General features: G+C 49.1%; 1 protein-coding gene across 2 annotated transcripts; it reads left to right on the forward strand.

The window, feature by feature from the left end:
• The first annotated feature begins 8,738 nt into the window (after nt 1-8,738).
• Nucleotides 8,739-12,874, forward strand: LOC129639016 (uncharacterized protein CXorf49 homolog). Of its 2 annotated transcripts, XM_055563810.1 has the most exons (6): nt 8,739-10,160; nt 10,820-10,976; nt 11,519-11,595; nt 11,879-11,924; nt 12,492-12,533; nt 12,636-12,874. In XM_055563810.1, the coding sequence occupies exons 1-5, from the start codon at nt 8,865-8,867 to the stop codon at nt 12,530-12,532; spliced, it is 1,617 nt and encodes a 538-aa protein (XP_055419785.1). In that variant the 5' UTR covers nt 8,739-8,864; the 3' UTR covers nt 12,533; nt 12,636-12,874. The 2 variants fall into 2 exon arrangements, with proteins under 2 accessions (XP_055419785.1, XP_055419786.1); XM_055563811.1 differs by lacking the exons at nt 11,879-11,924; nt 12,492-12,533; nt 12,636-12,874 and adding an exon at nt 11,262-11,375.
• Nucleotides 12,875-19,974: the final 7,100 nt, after the last annotated feature.

Below are 19,974 nucleotides of genomic sequence, written 5' to 3' on the forward strand. Positions count from 1 at the left end.
CCAGCTTGCACTTTGAAATAGAATAAGAGTAACAGGGTAAATAATCAGGCTTTGTCTCCTGAGGACACTTTAAGATAACAGCTCTGGCAGAGACAGAGGAGCTACTCTCTGAGTAAAAGATCAAGAGGTCACATAAGTCCCATTCTCAGACACTGCACATGGGCAGAAAGGCTCCTTGGGGGTCAAAAACAAAGGGGCCCCACCCCATAACATGTGATGTTATGGGGTCTCCCTATAGGTCTCTGGGCTGGCATGCATCTTGGAATAGAGTTGTTCCTGCATGTTGTGGAGGGTCCTTGGGCAGGTCAGGTGTGAGAAAAGAAACAGGATAACTGGCCAAACGTAAACAAAGACCGAAAAGGCCTGTCCTATATAAATGACTTAACTGCCTCTTACTGCACTCCTCCTCATTAGGACAGATGCCCACACCTTTTCTCTCCAAGTGTGTATCATTGCCTTCTCTGTCCTAACTAAGCAAACCGTTTCTCTGTGTGCTCTCCTACTTGTTGTGCTGTGTCTCTAACTCTGTACCTGTACCTCTGTAACTCTGTACCTCTAAACTCTGTACCTCTTTTTCACAGATTTTGCCTCCTTGAGAAATGCTTTTTTCAAAGGGGAAAACTTAAAGCCACAGCTCACAGGCTGCCTCTCTGAGATCACTTGGATTGGGAGAATCAATATTGGCAGTATGACTATACAACCCAGTGCAACCTACTGCTGCAATTGAATCCCTATCAAATTACCAATGGTATTGTTCACAGAACCAGAACAAAGATTGTATGGAGACGCAAAAGACCGTGAATAGCCAGAGCAGGACTTCAGGCTATACTACAAAGGTACAGTCATCAAAACAGTGTGGTACTGGCACAAAAACAGAAATTCTGACAACAAGGTTAGAAGATGGGACAGTGTTTATAATGGGGAAAGTTATGTTATCTTTAGGCAGAGGGGTGGCCCCAGAAAATGACTCTTGTTTCATTTCATCAATCAACGAGCATTTACAAAACAAGACATTCTTCCTATTGACCCTATCAATGCCACAAACCAGTGTGGAGCCTTCACTTGGGCCACAAGCCTAGAAACAAAAGCAGGGGCACTCACTGCGGGGTGGAGGCTAACATTTCAGGAAAATTCTTCCAGCTTTGCTCCCTACAAAGAACAAGGGAAGGGCTTGAAGGGCTGTGCACACCCACCTACTGCTTCTGTGCCAGGGGAAGGTGGGAGCACACCCAGTCTGGCACATCAGTGGTCTCCGTTTCTGCTTGAGGACAAACAACAAACAGCCTTAGACGATACTGCCCTCGGCTGGTCACATCGGTGTATTACAATGCAGGGACATCGCTCCGGATTTTTTGCCTTGGTTTCTTTTTCTCAGGTTCTTGGTGCTCCACCTCTGAGCGCCCAAAAATTGATGCTTTTGAACTGGGGTTTTGGAGAAGCCTTTTGCAAGTCCCTTGGACTGCAAGGAGAGCCAACGAGTCCATCCTAAAGGAGATCAGTCCTGGGTGTTCATCAGAAGGACTGATGCTGAAGCTGAAACTCCAATACTTTGGCCACCTCATGCGAAGAGTTGACTCATTGGAGAAGACTCTGATGCTGGGAGGGATTGGGGGCAGGAGGAGAAGGGGACGACAGAGGATGAGATGGCTGGATGGCATCACCAACTCGATGCACATGAGTTTGAGTGAACTCCGGGAGTTGGTGATGGACAGGGAGGCCTGGCGCGGTGCGATTCATGGGGTCGCAAAGAGTTGGACACCACTGAACTGAACTGAACTGAACATGTATATACTCTATAAAATTTTGAGGAAAGGGGAAGAAAGGATGGTATATAAGGAAGAGTGTGCCTATTCTCCTTGAATAAGGAATAGGGCTAAGATAAGACAGGGAAACTTCAGGAGTCTTGGGGGAAGCCAACACTATCCTCTTCTGTGACCTGGGGGTATACGCTTGATAATCAATTATTACAGTCCACACATATATTGTGACTTCTTCTCTATGTTACATTTCAGTATAATTGAGGAAAAAGATAATGCCTAGGGAAATAACATCCCAGTATAAGCATATTGTAATTATGTTCTAACCAGAAGTAGAACCAAAGTTACTTTCTTTGTTTATAACATATCTAATTGAGCTTAGAAATCTGATTTCATCTACATTAATAGCTATATTTTGGAGAACTCATACCTTTGTAAAGAAAAAAAATAAAGTGATGCTTACATAATTATAATATCAATCTCAGTTTTTAATAAATATTCCATATTTGGGTAGTACATTATCATTCAGAATTTAATTGTGAACTTGTGCTGAAACTCACAGAAGTGATGTATTTGGATACAATTTCTCAGAGACTTCTCCCCTCCCCATCCACTTCCTCTCAGAGGTGGAGCACCAAGAACCTGAGAAAAAGAAATGAAGGCCAAAAATCCAAAGCAATGTGCCTGCGCTGTAATACACCGATTTGACCAGGCGAGGGCAGTATCGTTAACGCCGTTGGTTGGGAAGGGCCAGATGCCATGCCTTTGGAGTTCCTCGTGTTCTTTGTGATTCGTCTATTAATCCCTGGGACTGAAGAGCTTATTTGTGCCAATATGGTGGTGATGGGGATGGTGCTGGTGCTGGTGGTTGGATGCGCTGCATCTCCCTTGCCCTTTTGACACTGCTATCTCAACGCCAACCTTCACCCCTGCTCCCCGCATCAGCAGCTCTAGTCTTCCTCTTTCTCGTCAGACAGAAACTGAGACCATTGATGTGCTACACTGGGTGTGCTCCCACCTTCCCCTGGCACAGAAGCAGTAGGTGGGTGTGCACGGCCCTTCAAGCCCTTCCCTTGTTCTTTGTAGGGAGCAAAGCTGGAAGAATTTTCCTGAAATGTTAGCCTCCACCCCGCAGTGAGTGCCCCTGCTTTTGTTTCTAGTCTTGTGGCCCAAGTGAAGGCTCCACACTGGTTTGTGGCATTGATAGGGTCAATAGGAAGAATGTCTTGTTTTGTAAATGCTCGTTGATTGATGAAATGAAACAAGAGTCATTTTCTGGGGCCACCCCTCTGCCTAAAGATAACATAACTTTTCCCATTATAAATACTGTTCCACCCTCTAACCTTGTTGTTCAGAATTCCAGCTATTATAATTTGCCTCCCTTTTTAAGGATAGACCTGAAACAGAAATTGAGGAAACATTTCTGTTGAGACTTTACCTTAAATGACTGAGCGTGTAAAGGGTCTTGTGCTTATTCGGGATTTTTCATCTCTTTAAACTACATGTGTTTTATTGCTAATTCTTGCACACCATCAGAAGACATTTTGAAAAAAAAATTGTTTTGCCCATGATTCTAGGGCCATTCTAAAGGAGATCAGTCCTGGGTGTTCTTTGGAAGGACGGATGCTAAAGCTGAAACTCTAATACTTTGGCCACCTCATGCGAAGAGTTGACTCGTTGGAAAAGACTCTGATGCTGGGAGGGATTGGGGGCGGGAGGAGAATGGGACGACAGAGGATGAGAGGGCTGGATGGCATCACCGACTCGATGGACATGAGTTTGGGTAAGCTCCGGGAGTTGGGGATGGACAGGGAGGCCTGGCGCCGTGCAATTCATGGGGTCGCAAAGAGTGGGACGCGACTGAGCGACTGAACTGAACTGAACTAGGACCCACATGCCTCAGCTGATTTGTCCCGCATGGTTCCTGCCCCAGAATCACAGACGTACAGAATATTAGAGCTAGATAATCTCATGTAGAAATCTAACAGGTCTACTCCTGAGGGGTGTACAAATAGGAATCTGAGAGGAGAGGGACAGTGCCATGTCCAGGCCAGCAGGCAGTTCAACTCTACCTGTTCAGTCCCCACTTGGCTGTTTGTTAGGACAGAAGCACCTGCATCGCCTCACACTCAGAACTCTTGTGGATGTATGTTGAAGCTGGGGCAGCTTCTTCCCAACCTCCTGACTAATTTGAAACAATGAAACCGGTCCCATTTACTGTCAGTTATAGCTAGAGCCTTGTTCACTCACTTGAGCATCCCAGGTGAAGCACTCCCCCTCACTGCACCCACAGAATCGCTAGTGTTTTGGGGTCACCGTGGATTGTTGACCTAACAGGCCTAACATAAGGCAGAGTAAAAGCACTTGATGAGCAATCAGGAGACCTACCTCTCTCCTAACCTGACGAAAAGCACTTCCCCTTTCTGAAGCTCTTGTTTCTCCACCTGGGAAAAGAGGAAGCTGACCTAGAACAGTGGCTCTCAACCTGGATTCCAAGAACTTCCTGAAATTGTGTGCAGAGTTGTGGGAGGCAATGTATACAGTCTTCTTGGGAGGGTGTATAGAGCTTTCAATAGATTCTCAAAGGAGTCCTATTATGGGCTGAATTGTGTGGCCCTCAAATGCCTATCTTAAAGCCCTAACGCTCAATGTGACTGAATTTGGAGATGGAGCCTTTAGAGAGGTAATTAGGGTTAACTGAGGGAGCTGGTAAAGAAGCTGCCTGCAATATAGGTTTTGATTCCCGTGTCGGGAAGTACCCCTGGAGAAGGGATACGCTACCCAATCTAGTATTCTTGGGCTTCCCTGGTGGCTAGATGGTAACGAACCCACCTGCAGTGTGGCACACCTGAGTTCCATCCCTGTGTTGGGAAGTTCCCCTGGAGGAGGGCATGGCAACCCACTCCAGGATTCTTGCCTGGAGAATTCCCATGGAGAGAGGAGCCTGGTGTGCCACAGTTCACGGGGTCACCAAGAGTCAGACACAACTGAGTGACCAAGCACAACACATCCAGAGGTGTAAGAGTGGGGCCCTAATCCCAAAGGACCTGACGTCCTTATAAGAGGAGGAGTTACCAGATCTCTCGCGCGCGCTCTCTCTCTGTCTCCATACACACACAGAGGAAATGTCATGTGAGGAAACAGAGGGAAGGTGGCCAACTGCAATACAAGAGGAGTGCCTACACCAGGAGTTGAACTTGCTGGCACCTTGATCTTGGACTTCTGGTAACCCGAACTATGAGAAACTAAATGTCTTTTGTTTAAGCCATCCAGCCTGTGGTATTTGGTTTTGGCAACTCGAACAGACTAACACAGGGCCCATAACCAAAGAAAAAAAAAAAAAAAGCTTCTGAGCCATTGCACCCACTGGTTGCCAGAAACCCATCCTGGACATTCATGTTTCAATACAACGTTTTTAGGCACTTGCAGATTTCTTGAAATCTTGCTTAGAACAGTGCAGTTATATCTTTTATTGCAACATGCTTCCTTTTCGAATAGTTGTATAACACAGATTTGTATCTATATAAACCCAAAGACCAGACTTTAAATCCTGATTGCACCACCTACTAGATGTTTGACTTCGGACGAGTTATCACAAGTTTGTGCCTTGTATATAAAATAGGGATAAGATTAGTGTCTACCTCACATGGCTGTTGTGAGAATTAAATGACATAATGCATGTAGAGGGCCTAGCACATAGTAAAGTTTCAACAGATATTAGTAGCTTTTGTGATGAAAATGTAAGTAGCAGTCAGGGTTTTTTGCCCTTGTAAACAACACTGTTGTGAGCAAACTTCTTTATACACAAAGAATTTTTTTTTAAATACTTACCTAGATTAACTAAGAGAAAAAGAGTAAAATTACTAAAATCATAAATAAAAGAGGGGATATTATAACCAATGCGACAATAACAAACAGGATTACACAAGAATATTATGAACAATTGTGGCAAGAAATTGGACAACCTAGAAGAAATGAATAAATTCCTAGAAACACACAATCTACCAGAACTGAATCAAGGAGAAACAGAAAACCCAATAGACCAATAATGAGATTGAATTGGTAATGACAAACCTCTCCCTCCCACACACACAAAATCAGGAACTGATAGCATCACTGGAGAATTCCAGCAAACATTTAAAGAATTAATACCAATCTTTCTCAAATGCTTCCAAAAAATTGAAGAAGAGGGAACACTTCCAAACTCATTTTATGAGGCCAGCATTATCCTGATATCAAAGGCACCAAAAGAAAAGAACACTACAGGCCACTTTCCCGGACAAATGCAGATGCAAAAATCCTCAACAAAATACTAGCAAAACAATTCAATGGCACATTAGAAGGACCATGTACCATGGTCAAAAGGGATTTATCCCTTGGGTGCATGTAAAAATCAATCAATGTAATAAAACACATTAACAGAATGAAGGACAAAAATCACATGATCATCTCTATAGATGCATAAAAAATTCATCACTCCATGAGAAAAAAACAGTCAAAGAACTAGGAGTAGAAAGAAATTACCTCAACATAATAAAGGCCACAACTAACATCATCCTCAGTGGTGAAAAACTGAAATCTCTTCTTCTAAGGTAAGGAACAAGGCAAGGAAGCCTGCTCTCACCATTATGTTAGTATTCAACAACTGGAAGTCATAGCCAGAGCTGTTAGGAAAGCAAAAGAAATAAAAGGCATCCAAATCAGAAAGAAGTAAAATTAGCTCTACTGAAGAGAGCATGATTTTGTACATGCAAAACTCAAAAGATTACACGCGCCCACACACACACACGTGCACACAACTGGTAGAACTAGTAAACAAATTCAACAAAGTTGTAGGACACAAAATCCAAAAGCAAAATTCAGTTGTATTACTATACACTAACAAAGAACAATTTGAAAAGGAAATTAAGAAAACAATTCCATTGACATTAGCAGCAAAAAAGGATAAAATACTGAGGAATAAACTCAAGCAAGGAGCCAAAAAACTTGTACACTGCAAACTACAAAACATTGCTGAAAGAAACTGAAAAAGACAAATAAATGGAAAGGCATCTGTCTGCACAGACTGGAATACTAAATATTGTTAAGAAGTCCAAACTATCTGAGGTGGTTAATTTTATGTGTCAGCTTGACTGGTCCCACAGAGTGCCTAGATATTTAGTCAAACATTATTCTGGGTGTTTCTGTAGGGTGCTTTTTCATGAGATTAACATTTAAATCAGTCAACTGGGTAAAACAGATTCCCCCCCCTCCCCCACTGATAATGTGGGTGGGCTTTACCTAATCAGCTGATAGTCATAATAAAACAAAAAGGCAACCTGGGACATCAGCTTCTTTTCCTGCCTTTAGACCCAAACTGAAATATCAGCTCTACTGGTTTGGTTCTTAGGCCTTCTAACCTGGACTAGAGCTAAACCACTGGCCTTCTGGGTCTCCAGCTAGCCAACTCACCCTCTAGATCTTGGGACTTACCAGCCTCTATAATTGAATGAGTCAATTCTTTTACACACACACACACACACACACACACACACACACTCCACTTGATCTGTTCTTCTAACACACGACCCAGAGTGATCTACACACTGCAAACCCTATCAAAATCCCAATAGCATGCTTTACCGAAATAGAAAAACTTGTCCTAAAATTTAAGTAGAATCTAAAGAGATCCTTAATAAGCAAAGCAATTTGGACAAAGAAAAAGTAGAGAACTCACACTTGTTGATTTCAAAACATTACAAAGCTACAGTAATCAAAACTGTGCGTTACTGCCATATTAACACATAGACCAATGGAGTAAAACAGACATCTTAGAAATAAACCCTCAATTTTAGAAGATGTGCCAGGCAGTGGACTTCCTGAGAGAGGGGGGAAAATAGCTTTTTTAGATCTTTGGATCAAAGCAAGGACTCTGGAGTCAGATTGCTTGGCTTCAATTCTACCACTTATCCCCATGGGCCAAAAGACCATGGGCCAGTGGCCGAACCTCTCAGTACCTGTTTCCTCACCTGTAAGAGGCTGGTAATCATTAGTATTATAGTCCTAGGAGTGTCACAAGGAAGCATTACTATTTACGTACAGCACTTAGAAGAGTGCAGGGCACGGGGTCTCTGCTGTGTAAGTTGCTTTTCATAGATTCTGCCAAATCACCTCCCAAATGGATTTCTTGCACCACCGCCACAGAGGTTTGCTCCTAAACTCTCCCACTCTCAGAATGGTTAAGCACTTGGAAGCTTGTCATCCTAGTGTGTGAAGCCCGATCCGTGGTTTTAGTTTACATCTCCAGGATCAGCAGGGGTGAGCATCTTTGCGGGTGTAACTGGACACTGACTGAGACTCTCTCTTCTTTGAATTGCCTCAGAGTGGGGAAAGAGCTGAGGGAGTGAGGTCAACCCCAGTCTGTCCCCCAAATCTGCCTGCCAAGAACGTTTGATGGAGCAGTTGAGGCAGAGATGTTACAGAACAAAACCACGATCCCTTTGTCCTCTGGCCTCTTAGGGAGAAGTACGCCGACCACTCATCACTGAGTGCAGGATTCCTCTGCCCATTCTCCCATTGGGTCATAAGCCTTGTGGTGGAAGGAAGGCTGGCAAATGCTTTCAGCACGTGCTAGGCGCCCAGCACCCTCACTACCCGCCCCAACCCCGCCTCAGCCTCCCGCTCCACCCACTTTGTACACAGTCAGAACTCAGGGCTGTGACTCTAACCGGAAAGGGGAGGTGGGACAGGAGGAGGTGGGACGAGAGGCTTGACAGAGATACACTCGCAGCATGACCTTCACCAGCCAACTCGCCAACTGCCGGCATGGCTTTTGGGCTTGGCAACAAACCAGAGGAGGCCCTCGACCCCATTGGTTACACCTCGAGGGGGCGGGCAAACAAGGCGCGTGCTGGTTGGCGGGAACCAGACCAATGAGGAGGCGGCAGCGCTGGCCTGCTGAAAGCCTCGCGTCGTTTGCGACCACCTCTCGCGTGCGGTGCCTGTGGTGCTTGACGGCACCTCCAGACGCCACCCGCCGCAGCTGCCCCGACCGCCATCACAGCCGCCACCGCGACCCGGTTGATAAACCGTCACCGCCCCAGGTCCGGAGGCCACCCAGATCGCGACATGAGCTCCTCGGATGATAAGGAGCTTGTTTGCGGACCGGATTTTGGCTCAGAGTGCGGGGAGCAGACCAGCGGCCTTGAGGCCGGCTCCACAGCCCCGCGGGGACCCGGCCCCGACCCCGGCCCCGAGCCGGGGGCACCGCGAAGCGGCGAGGGTGAGGGCGGGGATGGCTTCCCAGACCCTGAGGGCTTCGAGTCAGAGCGGGAGGTGCTGGAAGCGGGAGGGCCGGTGCTGTTGGGCTGCGAAGGCCGACCTGGCTCCCCGGCCGACGACACAGGGTACGCCCTGCAGCTATCTGACGAGTCATTGCAGGCCATCGTGCGGCAGCTGGCCGACCTGGACTTGCGGGGCATCCTCAGACACATGTCCCCGGAGAGCCAGGCGGTCGGCCACGTGTCTGCCTTGCTGGACATGGAGGCGTGTCTCGGCAGTCGAGGCGCGGCCGCCCAGAGGTGTGGGGAAGCGGCACGGGCTGAGGCCAGCCCTCTCCGGGTCGGCAGGCCCAGGACGGGCCGGGTCTGGGGGAACCCTAAGAGAAGCACTAAGAGTAGGTTGAACGTGGCTGTGGATCGCCCGTGGCCCCCCTCAGTAAGCCCAGCCAGGCTGTTCTCCGACTCCGAGTCCTCTGATGAGTGCAGTGAGATACAGCCTATGAGGGTGAGCATTTATCCCAAAGACGGAGGCCAGGCCAAGCTGAACAGCCCCAAGGATCCTGGGGACACACCCAGACACTCGAAAGTCCAAGGCAGGGAGAATCTCCCTAACTTGCCAGGCATTTGCCTGTCCTCGGCTCCACGAGGATTGATTTCGGTTGTGGAAAGGCAGGGCAAGCAGGGCGATGCAGAGCAGGAGGACATCTCACCTCCTAAGAAAATGCAGAGCGTACTCGGGGGGAAGGGGGGCAGCCTGCCCAGCTACCCGGGAGTAGCAGCAGCAGCAGCTACTGCAGCTGCCGCTACAGGCAGGCTGCCGCGGCCCAGTCCTAGGAGGAAGAGGGTCCAGGAGAAGAAATCCCTTGGGGCCGTCTCCAAACCTGCCCTGGGGAGAACCTTCCCTTCCTGGGGACGGGGAAGTTCGGCCACTCCCCTGGCTCCGGCCACCTTACCCCCAATCTCCGGCATCCCGCTGCCTGGGAGGTCCCAGAAGTATGCCTTGGTCCCTGGGGGAGCCAAAGAGTCCAAGCACACCGGCGCCAGGAAGAAATCCGTGGCTAGGCGGGCCCGGGAGTCGGTGGCAGCAACGGTGGTGTCAGGAGAAGACAACGACCCAAATAGAGACCCAGCCACAAAGGGCCAAGTGAGTAGGCCAGGCCCCTCCTCTCTCCCCACTCTTCCCCTCCCACCCTCCCCAGGACACACGTCTTCACCCCGTGCTCCCCTCTCTCCATTCCTCAGGGGTCATCACTGGGTGACCCTCAGTCACAGGGTCATTAGGATGCCAGATTGGGGTCCTTTTACTAGGGACAAACATTAAGGTAGCACTTTGGGTGTGCTGGGCTCGTTCTCCACCCGTGGCCTGTTTCCAGCCTCCTCCACGAGGCTGGGGCTGGCGTGGAAGGGAATTGATTTGAGGGGACCCCTTAAAAGCTTCACAGAGCTTCGGTGTTGAGACGCATCACTTTCCTGAATCCTGCTTCCTGGCTGTTCCCCAAACCTTCCTTGCAGGGACCCCGGGCTTTCTCAGTGCCACACTGTTGTCCCCTGCTCAGCTCTGCCTGCTGGCCTGGGGCTGACTGACGGAGAATGTGCTAAAGAGATCAGCCTTTCAATTCTCTTTCCAATTCCCTGCCTCAGCTCGGTCTTGACTCATACGAGCTCTCTCACACACAGACAAAGACACATAAATGCACTGGTACACACATGTGTGCGCGTGCGCGCGTGCACACACACACACACACACACACATACACACACACACGTCCTTACTCCAGATCAGTGAGAAATCTTTGTTTTTAGCTGACCACTGACAGGCCGTGGCCATCTTGTCCACGGGTGCATCATGGAGAACCCAGCACCGCCAACCTCAGCATCAGAGGCGGGCAGGATTCAGGAAACTCAGAGCGCATGGCCATGAACAAGGGAGAAGTCATGCCCAGAGGGCCTGGCCCCTCAGGTGAGTGTCCTGGGTTTTGATTTGGGGGGTGGAGACCAGGGGTGAGGGCAGAAACCTCTGTCTCTGACTCACTCTCTCTTTTCTGAGGGCTCAGCCTTGCTCTCAGGCCACTTCCTCCATGGGAAACAGGGTGTCAACAGGGCTGGCCCTGGCCCCATCACCTTCTGTGTGGGATTTGTTTGGCAGGGGTGATTGGTGGCAGTGCCCCAACAGCTACTCTGGGCGTAGACCTGCAGGCTAATAGCCTTTTCTGTGAAGTGCTGTTCGCCCACATTGCTCTCCCAGGTGCTGGCTGTGGCTGCCGCTCTGGGAGGCTCGAACCCAGAACCACAGTCTTTGGCGACCATCGTGGTGAAATGGCTGCCCCTGCGGAATAGGAGGGGCAGGCCCAGAGAAAAGGTTTGGGCTGCCTGCCGGGCAGAGCAGGGGAGGCTTGATGCTAGCAGAGGGTGGTACTGCCTCACCTCGCGTTAGACCCTGCTTGGCCCTTTCCACCTCACTGGGAGCCTGGGAAGCTGGATTGTGTGTCATTTCCCTGTCAGGTGACCAGAAACCAGCTGACCATCACCCAAGACCGAAAAGGCAGCAGCAGCCACCCGGAAGGCACGGCTGTCTTCGGGTAATGCTTCTTCTGACTCCTGGAAATGCACACCCAAACCCCATGGTGGGATCTGGGTCCAAGTACAACTGACATGTGTGGGCCCCCTCCCCGCCTGCCCCCTGGCCCCATCCCATACCCCAGGGAGGGAGCCCACCTCCTTTCCACTGAGGAAAGTCTTTCCCTTGCCAGTCTGGATACCTGGCTTTGGGATGGAGGGCCCGGGGGAGAGGAGAGGAGGAGGAGGAGAGGGGAGCCGGGTGTATACTAACCATTTCTCTTCCTCCTGTGTCTGCTGGCCTAGTGTCTGGTGCTAGAGAAAGAAATAGACGACCTTAAGAAGCAACTTGGTATGAGGAACCAGGGACAGAGAGCGGCGGGTTCTTAGTGCAGAAGCGGGGTGGGCCCTTGGGGTGGGGTGGGCTGCAAGTGCAGGGGGCCTCGCAGGGAGCAGCATTCCTGTGGGGAGGAGAACCTAGCAAGCCTGCCCCTGGAGCGTGCGGTGCATGTTGGGCTGGGCGTGCGGACAAGTAACAACGTACTGTGTGGACTGCGTGCACACTCTGCCAGCCATTCGAGTCCTAGAGAGTTCCTTCTGATAGGACTTGTAGAGATGCCTTGGTGATCTGGTGTGGCCTCTAAGGTTCTTGTTGGATATTTTGCAAGACAATTTTTGAATGGTTTGGGCGTGGCCCCAAGCTTGAGGGCTGCTGGCACATTTTATTTCCTTTTAGGAAATGGCTCCACATTTAATTCCGGCAGTGGGGCCCGATCGGGCCCAGAGCTCTTTCTTTGCATCAGGGCTGGGGGTACATGGGTTTCAGGTTGCAGGGCTAGGTGGTTCCCCACGGGGACAGGGGGACAGGCTTCTATGTCCGTCTGTCTGGAGCACCTGTTTATGCCTCTCCCTGTTGCAGCCTCCTTGCAGTACCTGGCTGAGAAGTTCCGGATCCCTTGAAGTGAGTGTTACACGTTCCATACCCCTCCCCACAACGTTGGCTGTTGAGCAGGGCTGTGGGCTGGCCCTGGCTTGAGGCTCTTCCCTGACTGCTGTTTCACAGGTTGAGCCCAGTATCTTCCTGCAAGAGGAGCAGCTGTTACCTCCGGGGCCGGCAAGCTGTGGCCAAGCCTGTTGCCTCTTGTTCTGCCTCCACCAGAGCGTCCTCTGCCCCTTGTTTTGCCCCCTCTCTGCCCCAGTCTCACAGCAGTTGTGTTTTTTTTTTAATTAATTAATTTATTTTACTTTACAATATTGCATTGGTTTTGCCACAGCAGTTTCTGATTAAAGGACTTCTCCTATTCTGTGTTCTGCCCTCTCTCTGGGGGGTAGGGGTTAAGGGAGTGGGACAGGCCTGGTGGGGAGCTGTTCCACATCAGAACATTTTCCAGAACAGTACCTCTGGAATCCGTGGTGGGGACTCTGGGTCAGCCTCTGCTACCATCCAGGCCGTCAGGCCAGCGGAGCGTGCCCATCTGTGTGGGCTCTGTCTGGCCACATTGGCACGTCCTCCCTTTTCCCTGAAGGCCCTCTTCTAGTTCTCTAAACACCCTCCTCTGGGGTTTAGCAGTTTCCATTCATTGCTGCCATTCTGCCTCCCTGTCAGAAGGAACTCGTGACCCCCTTACAGAGCTCCAGTCTTTCACCCTTCCCTCACTGCACTCATTGTCCTGCTTACCCTGACCACTCTGCCTTCCTGTCAGAGCACCCTCGATCCCTCCCCTGGCTTGCCATCGATGACCTTGCCTGCATGTTTACTTAAGCAGGTGGTAACAGGCACAGGTGTGCTCATCTTCCCCCTTCCCGGGCCCTCCCCTCTCAGTGGAGTCCCTACCCCACCCCCTGGTGCCACCTTGCAGCAGGAACCTGCATACTCTCCCCCTCTCCTCTTTAGCACTCATCCCCGAGACTCAGGCACCAAAACTTTCGCTTCCCCTTCCTCGGGTTCAGTAAAGGGCATGAGGATGAATCTTGGACCCAGTGAACTGGGGAGCAGGAGCGAAGGTAGGGGGAACACAGGAGAAAAGCTCAGGTTAGTTGCCGAGCTGGAAGTCAGGAGAGGCGTCTGGTGCCAATCTGGGGCAGAGTGCACCCTGACAGCTAGAGATGGATGGTCCAGTCCTTGGAGCTTTCATGGCCTCCCTGCCCTAGCCAGCTGACCAGCCTACACTCCTGCAGCCTGGATGTCTCTCTGCCCTTGAGTGGAAACAGGCCCGTCAGGCTCTATGACAAGTATGGTTGGTAAGTCTGTGTTCTTACAGGGTCTCCATCAAATACTGTTCCACCGGCCCCATGACATAGATTTTCCTGCAAATGATACTTCCCAGAGTGTCCCAGCTCAGTCTCCCAGACTACTTGTTAGGGCACACAAGACTAAGTCTGAAATCCATGTTCAATTCCACCCCCGCTCTGCCCCCCGCCCTGAAGTTTGGGGAGGACTTCCTTCTCTCAGCCAAGACCCCAGGGCTGTGCCAGCCTGCGACTCAGAGAGACACATTTGTATTTGAGTGAAGTGAGGGTAGGTTCTGCCTGACTCCCTTCCTGAAAGACCATGGTTTTATTTCACAAAAGAGGGTATGATGCACATTCAAAGTCGGTGCCTGGGCATCTCTGTGTGTGAATAAAAGCCGTCAGGGATAATGCCCCTTGAGGCAGAAAGATGTGAATCAGGGAGTAATGGAAGTAGAGACTGGTCCAGATTCTGTAAGGCATTGAGTGAGCCAAAGGAAGGGTTGGATCTCCTTTATTCAAGGGGTGCTGCCACGTTCCCAAAACATAGAAGGGGAGGATGCAGTTCACCAAACCTCAGGACAGGACATCTCAAAATGTTGGAGTCGCTGGAGGAGGCACTGGATCCTACCTTGTGATTCTGTGATGTCTGCCAACTGCTGAGGGTGTGGATGAGTGAAAATGGGAAGGTGGCTCCGGGGGCATGGCTGCCCATCTTAGAAACAGGAGACCCCCCCCCAAACCTGGGTTACTTGTGGGGAGTTAGGGGTGACTGCACCTGAGCAATGGGGAGCACTTGGGTCCGCCCTTCCCCCATATTCTCACGTTGACTTCCTTCTGGGGCTCATAGCATGAGGTCAGGTGGACAGAGCACGAGGGTTGGGACAGTCACAGACCTCAGGGTCAGAAAAGAACATGCGTGGGACTTACTCCTTCCAGTCAGACCCCTCCCTGGAGCAGGTGGGCTTGATCACTTAGTTTACAGCTGCTCCAGTGGTTATTGCCTGGTGGTATAGCACATCTCAGAGAAAGCAATGGCACCCCCACTCCAGTACTTTTGCCTAGAAAATCCCATGGACGGAGGAGCCTGGTAGGCTGCAGTCCATGGGGTCGCTAGAGTCGGACACGACTGAGCGACTTCACTTTCACTTTTCACTCTCATGCATTGGAGAAGGAAATGGCAACCCACTCCAGTGTTCTTGCCTGGAGAATCCCAGGGACGGGAAGCCTGCTGGGCTGCCGTCTACGTGGTCTCACAGAGTCGGACACGACTGAAGCGACTTAGCAGCAGCAGCATAGCACATCTCGCTGTTGTTTGAGTGAGTTAGATTGGCAGAGACCTTCCAGCTGAGCTTTCTGCCCACCGAGACATGTAGGTAAGTTGTGCCCAGGGAGAAGGCCAGCACCAGCATCAGCACCACCCTTGGGCAGAGAGGGGCCTGGGACTGTGGTCACCAGGGTGAGGAAGTGGAGAAGCTCATGGAAGGGGAGGTGGGAGGGCATGGGCACAACCCCTCATTCACTTTTTACCAGGCTCCCTTCCCTCCTCTGAGCCCACAGTTCAGACCAAGTACCTCACTATAATGTTGCTGGAAACACATACATCACAGGCCGTGGCTCAGCCCCAAGCCATCCACTTCCAGCGGGAGATCTGTGGCAGGGCCTGAGGCATAGGCTAAAGAAATACATCTGTGCCCCAGAGGGTAGGAGGAAGGCCGAAGCCCAGCCTCATTCAGTGCACCCCTGTCGCCTTTGCCCCTCATGCCCGTTCTCCAGCCTGGGAGACAGCGGCAGCTGCCTTGGAGAGCCCTAGGCCCTATCCTGCCTGGTTCTGCTGCCTAGCCAACTCCAGGGAAGATGCTTCCTCCCCGTCACACCCCCAGCCCACCAGCACCAGCCCCAGGTCTACTGCTTTCTCTGGACTCTTGAGGGAGACTGGCACAAACAAAGAATTTAGAGTAGATGAGCCCTGAAGACAGCGCTGGCTTGGGTGGGCACAGTAATCATGCCCCAAAATGTCCGACTCCTAATCCTTGCAGTTGGCTTATATATTCCTTTGTATGATAGCAGTTGGTTAAGCTTGCAGATGCAATAAAGGCTGCTACTCAGCTGACTTAAAGTGAGGAGACTCTCACCTCCAATGGGCAGGTCTGGCCGGGCACTATGGGGCTGCCGGGGTTGCCATGTGGGCTGTCCCTGTGTGACCCAGGGAGCAGCGTTTGAAGGACTACAGTGTGCTTGTCGTACCTGTGCTTGTGCGATGTTGACGTCCTGGTAAGTACTGCTCAGATGCAGATGGAGGACTTTTACAAAGAAGATGCACTTTCTTTTCCAAGATTTACCATTTCTATTCCATAAAACAACCCTTGCAAACATAGAAGAGAAATTGCATTGAATTAAATATGAGTTAAACAGACAATACATATACACATTATGGAGAGTGTAAGCCTTCAATCTGACGAACAGGTAGGTAACGATCAACCCATGGCACTATACTCAGGTGCCATGTACATTGCACATCCAGGAGTCACCTATATATCCTTTTCCCTCACAGAATCCTCAAGGATAGGTCTATCTACTGCCTATTCCATTTACTTCACATTCTTGAGGGGGCCAAACTATATAGAGAGAAAACAGATTGAGTGTTGCCTGCATCTGGGGATTGACATAAGGGGTTAAACTACAAAAACCCAGAAGCAATTTTGCAGGTGATGAAAGAGTTTTTCGTTTCGATTGTGGTGGTGGTACCATAAGAGGATGTGCTTAGAGTGGCTCAGAGACCTTGTAAGGAAGTTGTATCTTAATAATTCCATATTATTGAGATACTAATACCCTTTTTCAACAGCACATGAGACAGTTTTACGCATGGTCATCACCAAATGGTCACTACCAAAATCAAATTGATTACAGTCTTTGTAACTGAAGATGGAGAATCCGTATATAGTCAGAAAAAAACAAGACCTGGAGTTGACTGTGGCTCGGATCATCAGATTCACATAGCAAAATTCAAGCTTAACCTACAAATGTGGTGAAAACTTCTAGACCAGTCAGGTATGACTTAGTCAAATCCACTGTGATAATGCAGCAGAGGCGACAAATAGATTCAAGGGATTAGAACTTGTAAACAGTGTGTCTGAAGAACGATGGACTGAGGTCTGTTATACTGTACAGGAGGCTGTGCACAAAACCATCAAAATGAAAAAGGAAAGCAAGAAGGCAAAGTGGCAGGAGGCCTTACAAATAGCTAAAGAAAGAAGAGAAGCAAAGATCAAGGGAGAAAGAGACAGGTATACCAAACTAAACGCAGATTTCCAAAGAACAGCACGGAGAGACAAGAAGGCCTTCTTCAACGAACAGTGTATAAAACTAGAAGAAACAACAGAAGAGGAAATACTAGAGATCTCTTCAGGAAAACTGGAGATATCAAGGGAATATTTTTCCCAAAGATGGGCACAACAAAGGACAGAAACGGAAGAGACCTAGTAGATGCTGAAAAGATCAAGAAGATATGGAAAGAATACACAGAAGAACTGTCCAAAAAAGATCTTAATGTACTGGATTACTGCGATGGTGTGGTCACCACCCAGAGCCACCTATTCTGGAGAGTGACGTCAAGTGGGCCTTAGGAAGCACTGCTCTTAATAAAGCTAGTGGATGCAACAGAATTCCAGTAGAACTTCTCAAAACCCTAAAGGATGATGCCATCAAGTGTTGCATCCAATGTGTTAGCAAACCTGGAAGACCTACCAGTGGCCACAGGACTGGGAAAAGTCAATCCACATCCCAATTCCCAAAAAGAGTAGTACCAAAGAATGTGCTAACCATTGGACAATTGCACTCGTCTGCCATGCCTAGAGCCAGACATCCTGGAATGTGAACTCAAGTGGACCTTAGAAAGCATCACTACGAACAAAGCCAGTGGAGGTGATGGAATTCCAGTTGAGCTATTTCAAATCCTGAAAGATGATGCTGTGAAAGTGCTGCACTCAATATGCCAGCAAATTTGGAAAACTCAGCAGTGGCCACGGGACTGGAAAAAGTCTGTTTGCATTCCAGTCCCAAAGAAAGGCAATGCCAAAGAATGCTCAAACTACCACACAATTGCACTCATCTCACACGCTAGTAAAGTAATGCTCAAAATTCTCCAAGCCAGGCTTCAGCAATACGTGAACCGTGAACTTCCGGATGTTCAAGCTGGTTTTAGAAAAGGCAGAGGAACCAGAGATCAAACTGCCAACATCTGCTGGATCATGGAAAAAGCAAGAGAGTTCCAGAAAAACATCCATTTCTGCTTTATTGACTATGCCAGAGCCTTTGACCGTGTGGATCACAATAAACTGTGGAAAATTCTGAAAGACATGGGAATACCAGACCACCTGACCTGCTTCTTGAGAAACCTATATGCAGGTCAGGAAGCAAAAGTTAGAACTGGACATGGAACAACAGACTGGTTCCAAATGGGAAAAGGAGTACGTCAAGGCTATATATTGTCACCCTGCTTATTTAACTTATATGCAGAGTACATCATGAGGAACGCTGGGCTGGAAGAAACACAAGCTGGAATCAAGATTGCTGGGAGAAATATCAATAACCTCAGATACGCAGATGACACCACCATTATGGCAGAAAGTGAAGAGGAACTCAAAAGCCTCTTGATGAAAGTGAAAGAGGAGAGTGAAAAAGTTGGCTTAAAGCTCAACATTCAGAAAACGAAGATCATGGCATCTGGTCCCATCACTTCATGGCAAATAGATGAGGAAACAGTGGAAACAGTGTCAGACTTTATTTCCGGGGGCTCCAAAATCACTGCAGATGATGACTGCAGCCATGAAATTAAAGGACACTTACTCCGTTGAAGGAAAGTTATGACCATCCTAGATAGCCTATTGAAAAGCAGAGACATTACTTTGCCAACAAAGTTCCATCTAGTCAGGGCTATGGTTTTTCCAGTGGTCATGTATGGATGTGAGAGTTGGACTGTGAAGATAGCTGAGCATCGAAGAATTGATGGTTTTGAACTATGGTGTTGGAAAAGACTCTTGAGAGTCCCTTGGACTGCAAGGAGATCCAACCAGTCCATTCTGAAGGAGATCAGCCCTGGGATTTCTTTGGAGGGAATGATGCTAAAGCTGAAACTCCAGTACTTTGGCCACCTCATGCGAAGAGTTGACTCACTGGAAAAGACTCTGATGCTGGGAGGGATTGGGGGCAGGAGGACAAGGGGACGACAGAGGATGAGATGGCTGGATGGCATCACTGACTCGATGGACGTGAGTCTGAGTGAACTCCGGGAGTTGGCGATGGACAGGGACACCTGGCATGCTGCGATTCATGGGATTGCAAAGAGTCGGACACGACTGAGCCACTGAACTGAACTGAACTGCCATGCTAGTAAGGAAATGCTTAAAATCTGGCATGCTAGCCTTCAGCATTATGTGAACCAAGAACATCCAGATGTCCAGGTTGGGTTTAGAAAAGGAAGAGCAACCAGAGATCAAACTGCCAACATTCGCTGGATCATAGGGAAACCAAGGGAATTCCAGGAAACCATCTACCTCTGTTTCATCAACTACGCCAAAGCCTGTGTCTGTGTGGATCATAAAAAGCTGTGGAAAGCTCTTCAAGAGATGGGAATACCAGGCCATCTTACCTGTCTCCTGAGAAACCTGTATGTGGGTCAAGAAGAAACACACACTGTATGGAACAACTGACTGGTTCAGCACTGAGAAAGGGGTACGACAGGGCTGTCTGCTGTCACCCTGTTTGTTTACTCTATATGCTGAGCACATCATGAGAAATGCCGGGCTGGATGATTTGCCAGCTGGAATCAAGATAGGCAGGAGAAACCTCAACAACCTCAGATACGCGGATGATACCACTCTAATGGCAGAAAGGGAAGAGGAACTAAAGAGCCTCTTGATGAGGGTGAAGGAGGAGAGTGGGAAAAGCCGGCTTAAAACTAAATATTGAAAAAAAAAAAATGATCACGGTATCCCACCCCATTGCTTCATGGCAAATAGAGGCGGGAAGGTAGAAATGGTGACAGATTTCCTCTTCTTGGGCTCTAAAATCACTGCGGATGGTCACTGAAGCCATGAAGTCAGAAGACGTTTGCTTCTTGGCAGGAAAGCTATGACAAACCTAGACGGTGTGTTGAGAATTAGAGACATTAC

This window comes from Bubalus kerabau, chromosome X (genome assembly GCF_029407905.1).
Source record: "Bubalus kerabau isolate K-KA32 ecotype Philippines breed swamp buffalo chromosome X, PCC_UOA_SB_1v2, whole genome shotgun sequence".
NCBI classification, from domain to species: Eukaryota; Metazoa; Chordata; class Mammalia; order Artiodactyla; family Bovidae; genus Bubalus; species Bubalus kerabau.

Bases quoted from the DNA above. Each gene is read 5' to 3' on its own strand.
- LOC129639016 (XM_055563810.1), top strand. From the start codon at position 8,865: ATGAGCTCCTCGGATGATAAGGAGCTTGTTTGCGGACCGGATTTTGGC. The intron at 10,161-10,819 runs GTGAGTAGGCCA...CTTTGTTTTTAG, and splicing joins ACCCAGCCACAAAGGGCCAA to CTGACCACTGACAGGCCGTG. The intron at 11,596-11,878 runs GTAATGCTTCTT...CTGCTGGCCTAG, and splicing joins GAAGGCACGGCTGTCTTCGG to TGTCTGGTGCTAGAGAAAGA.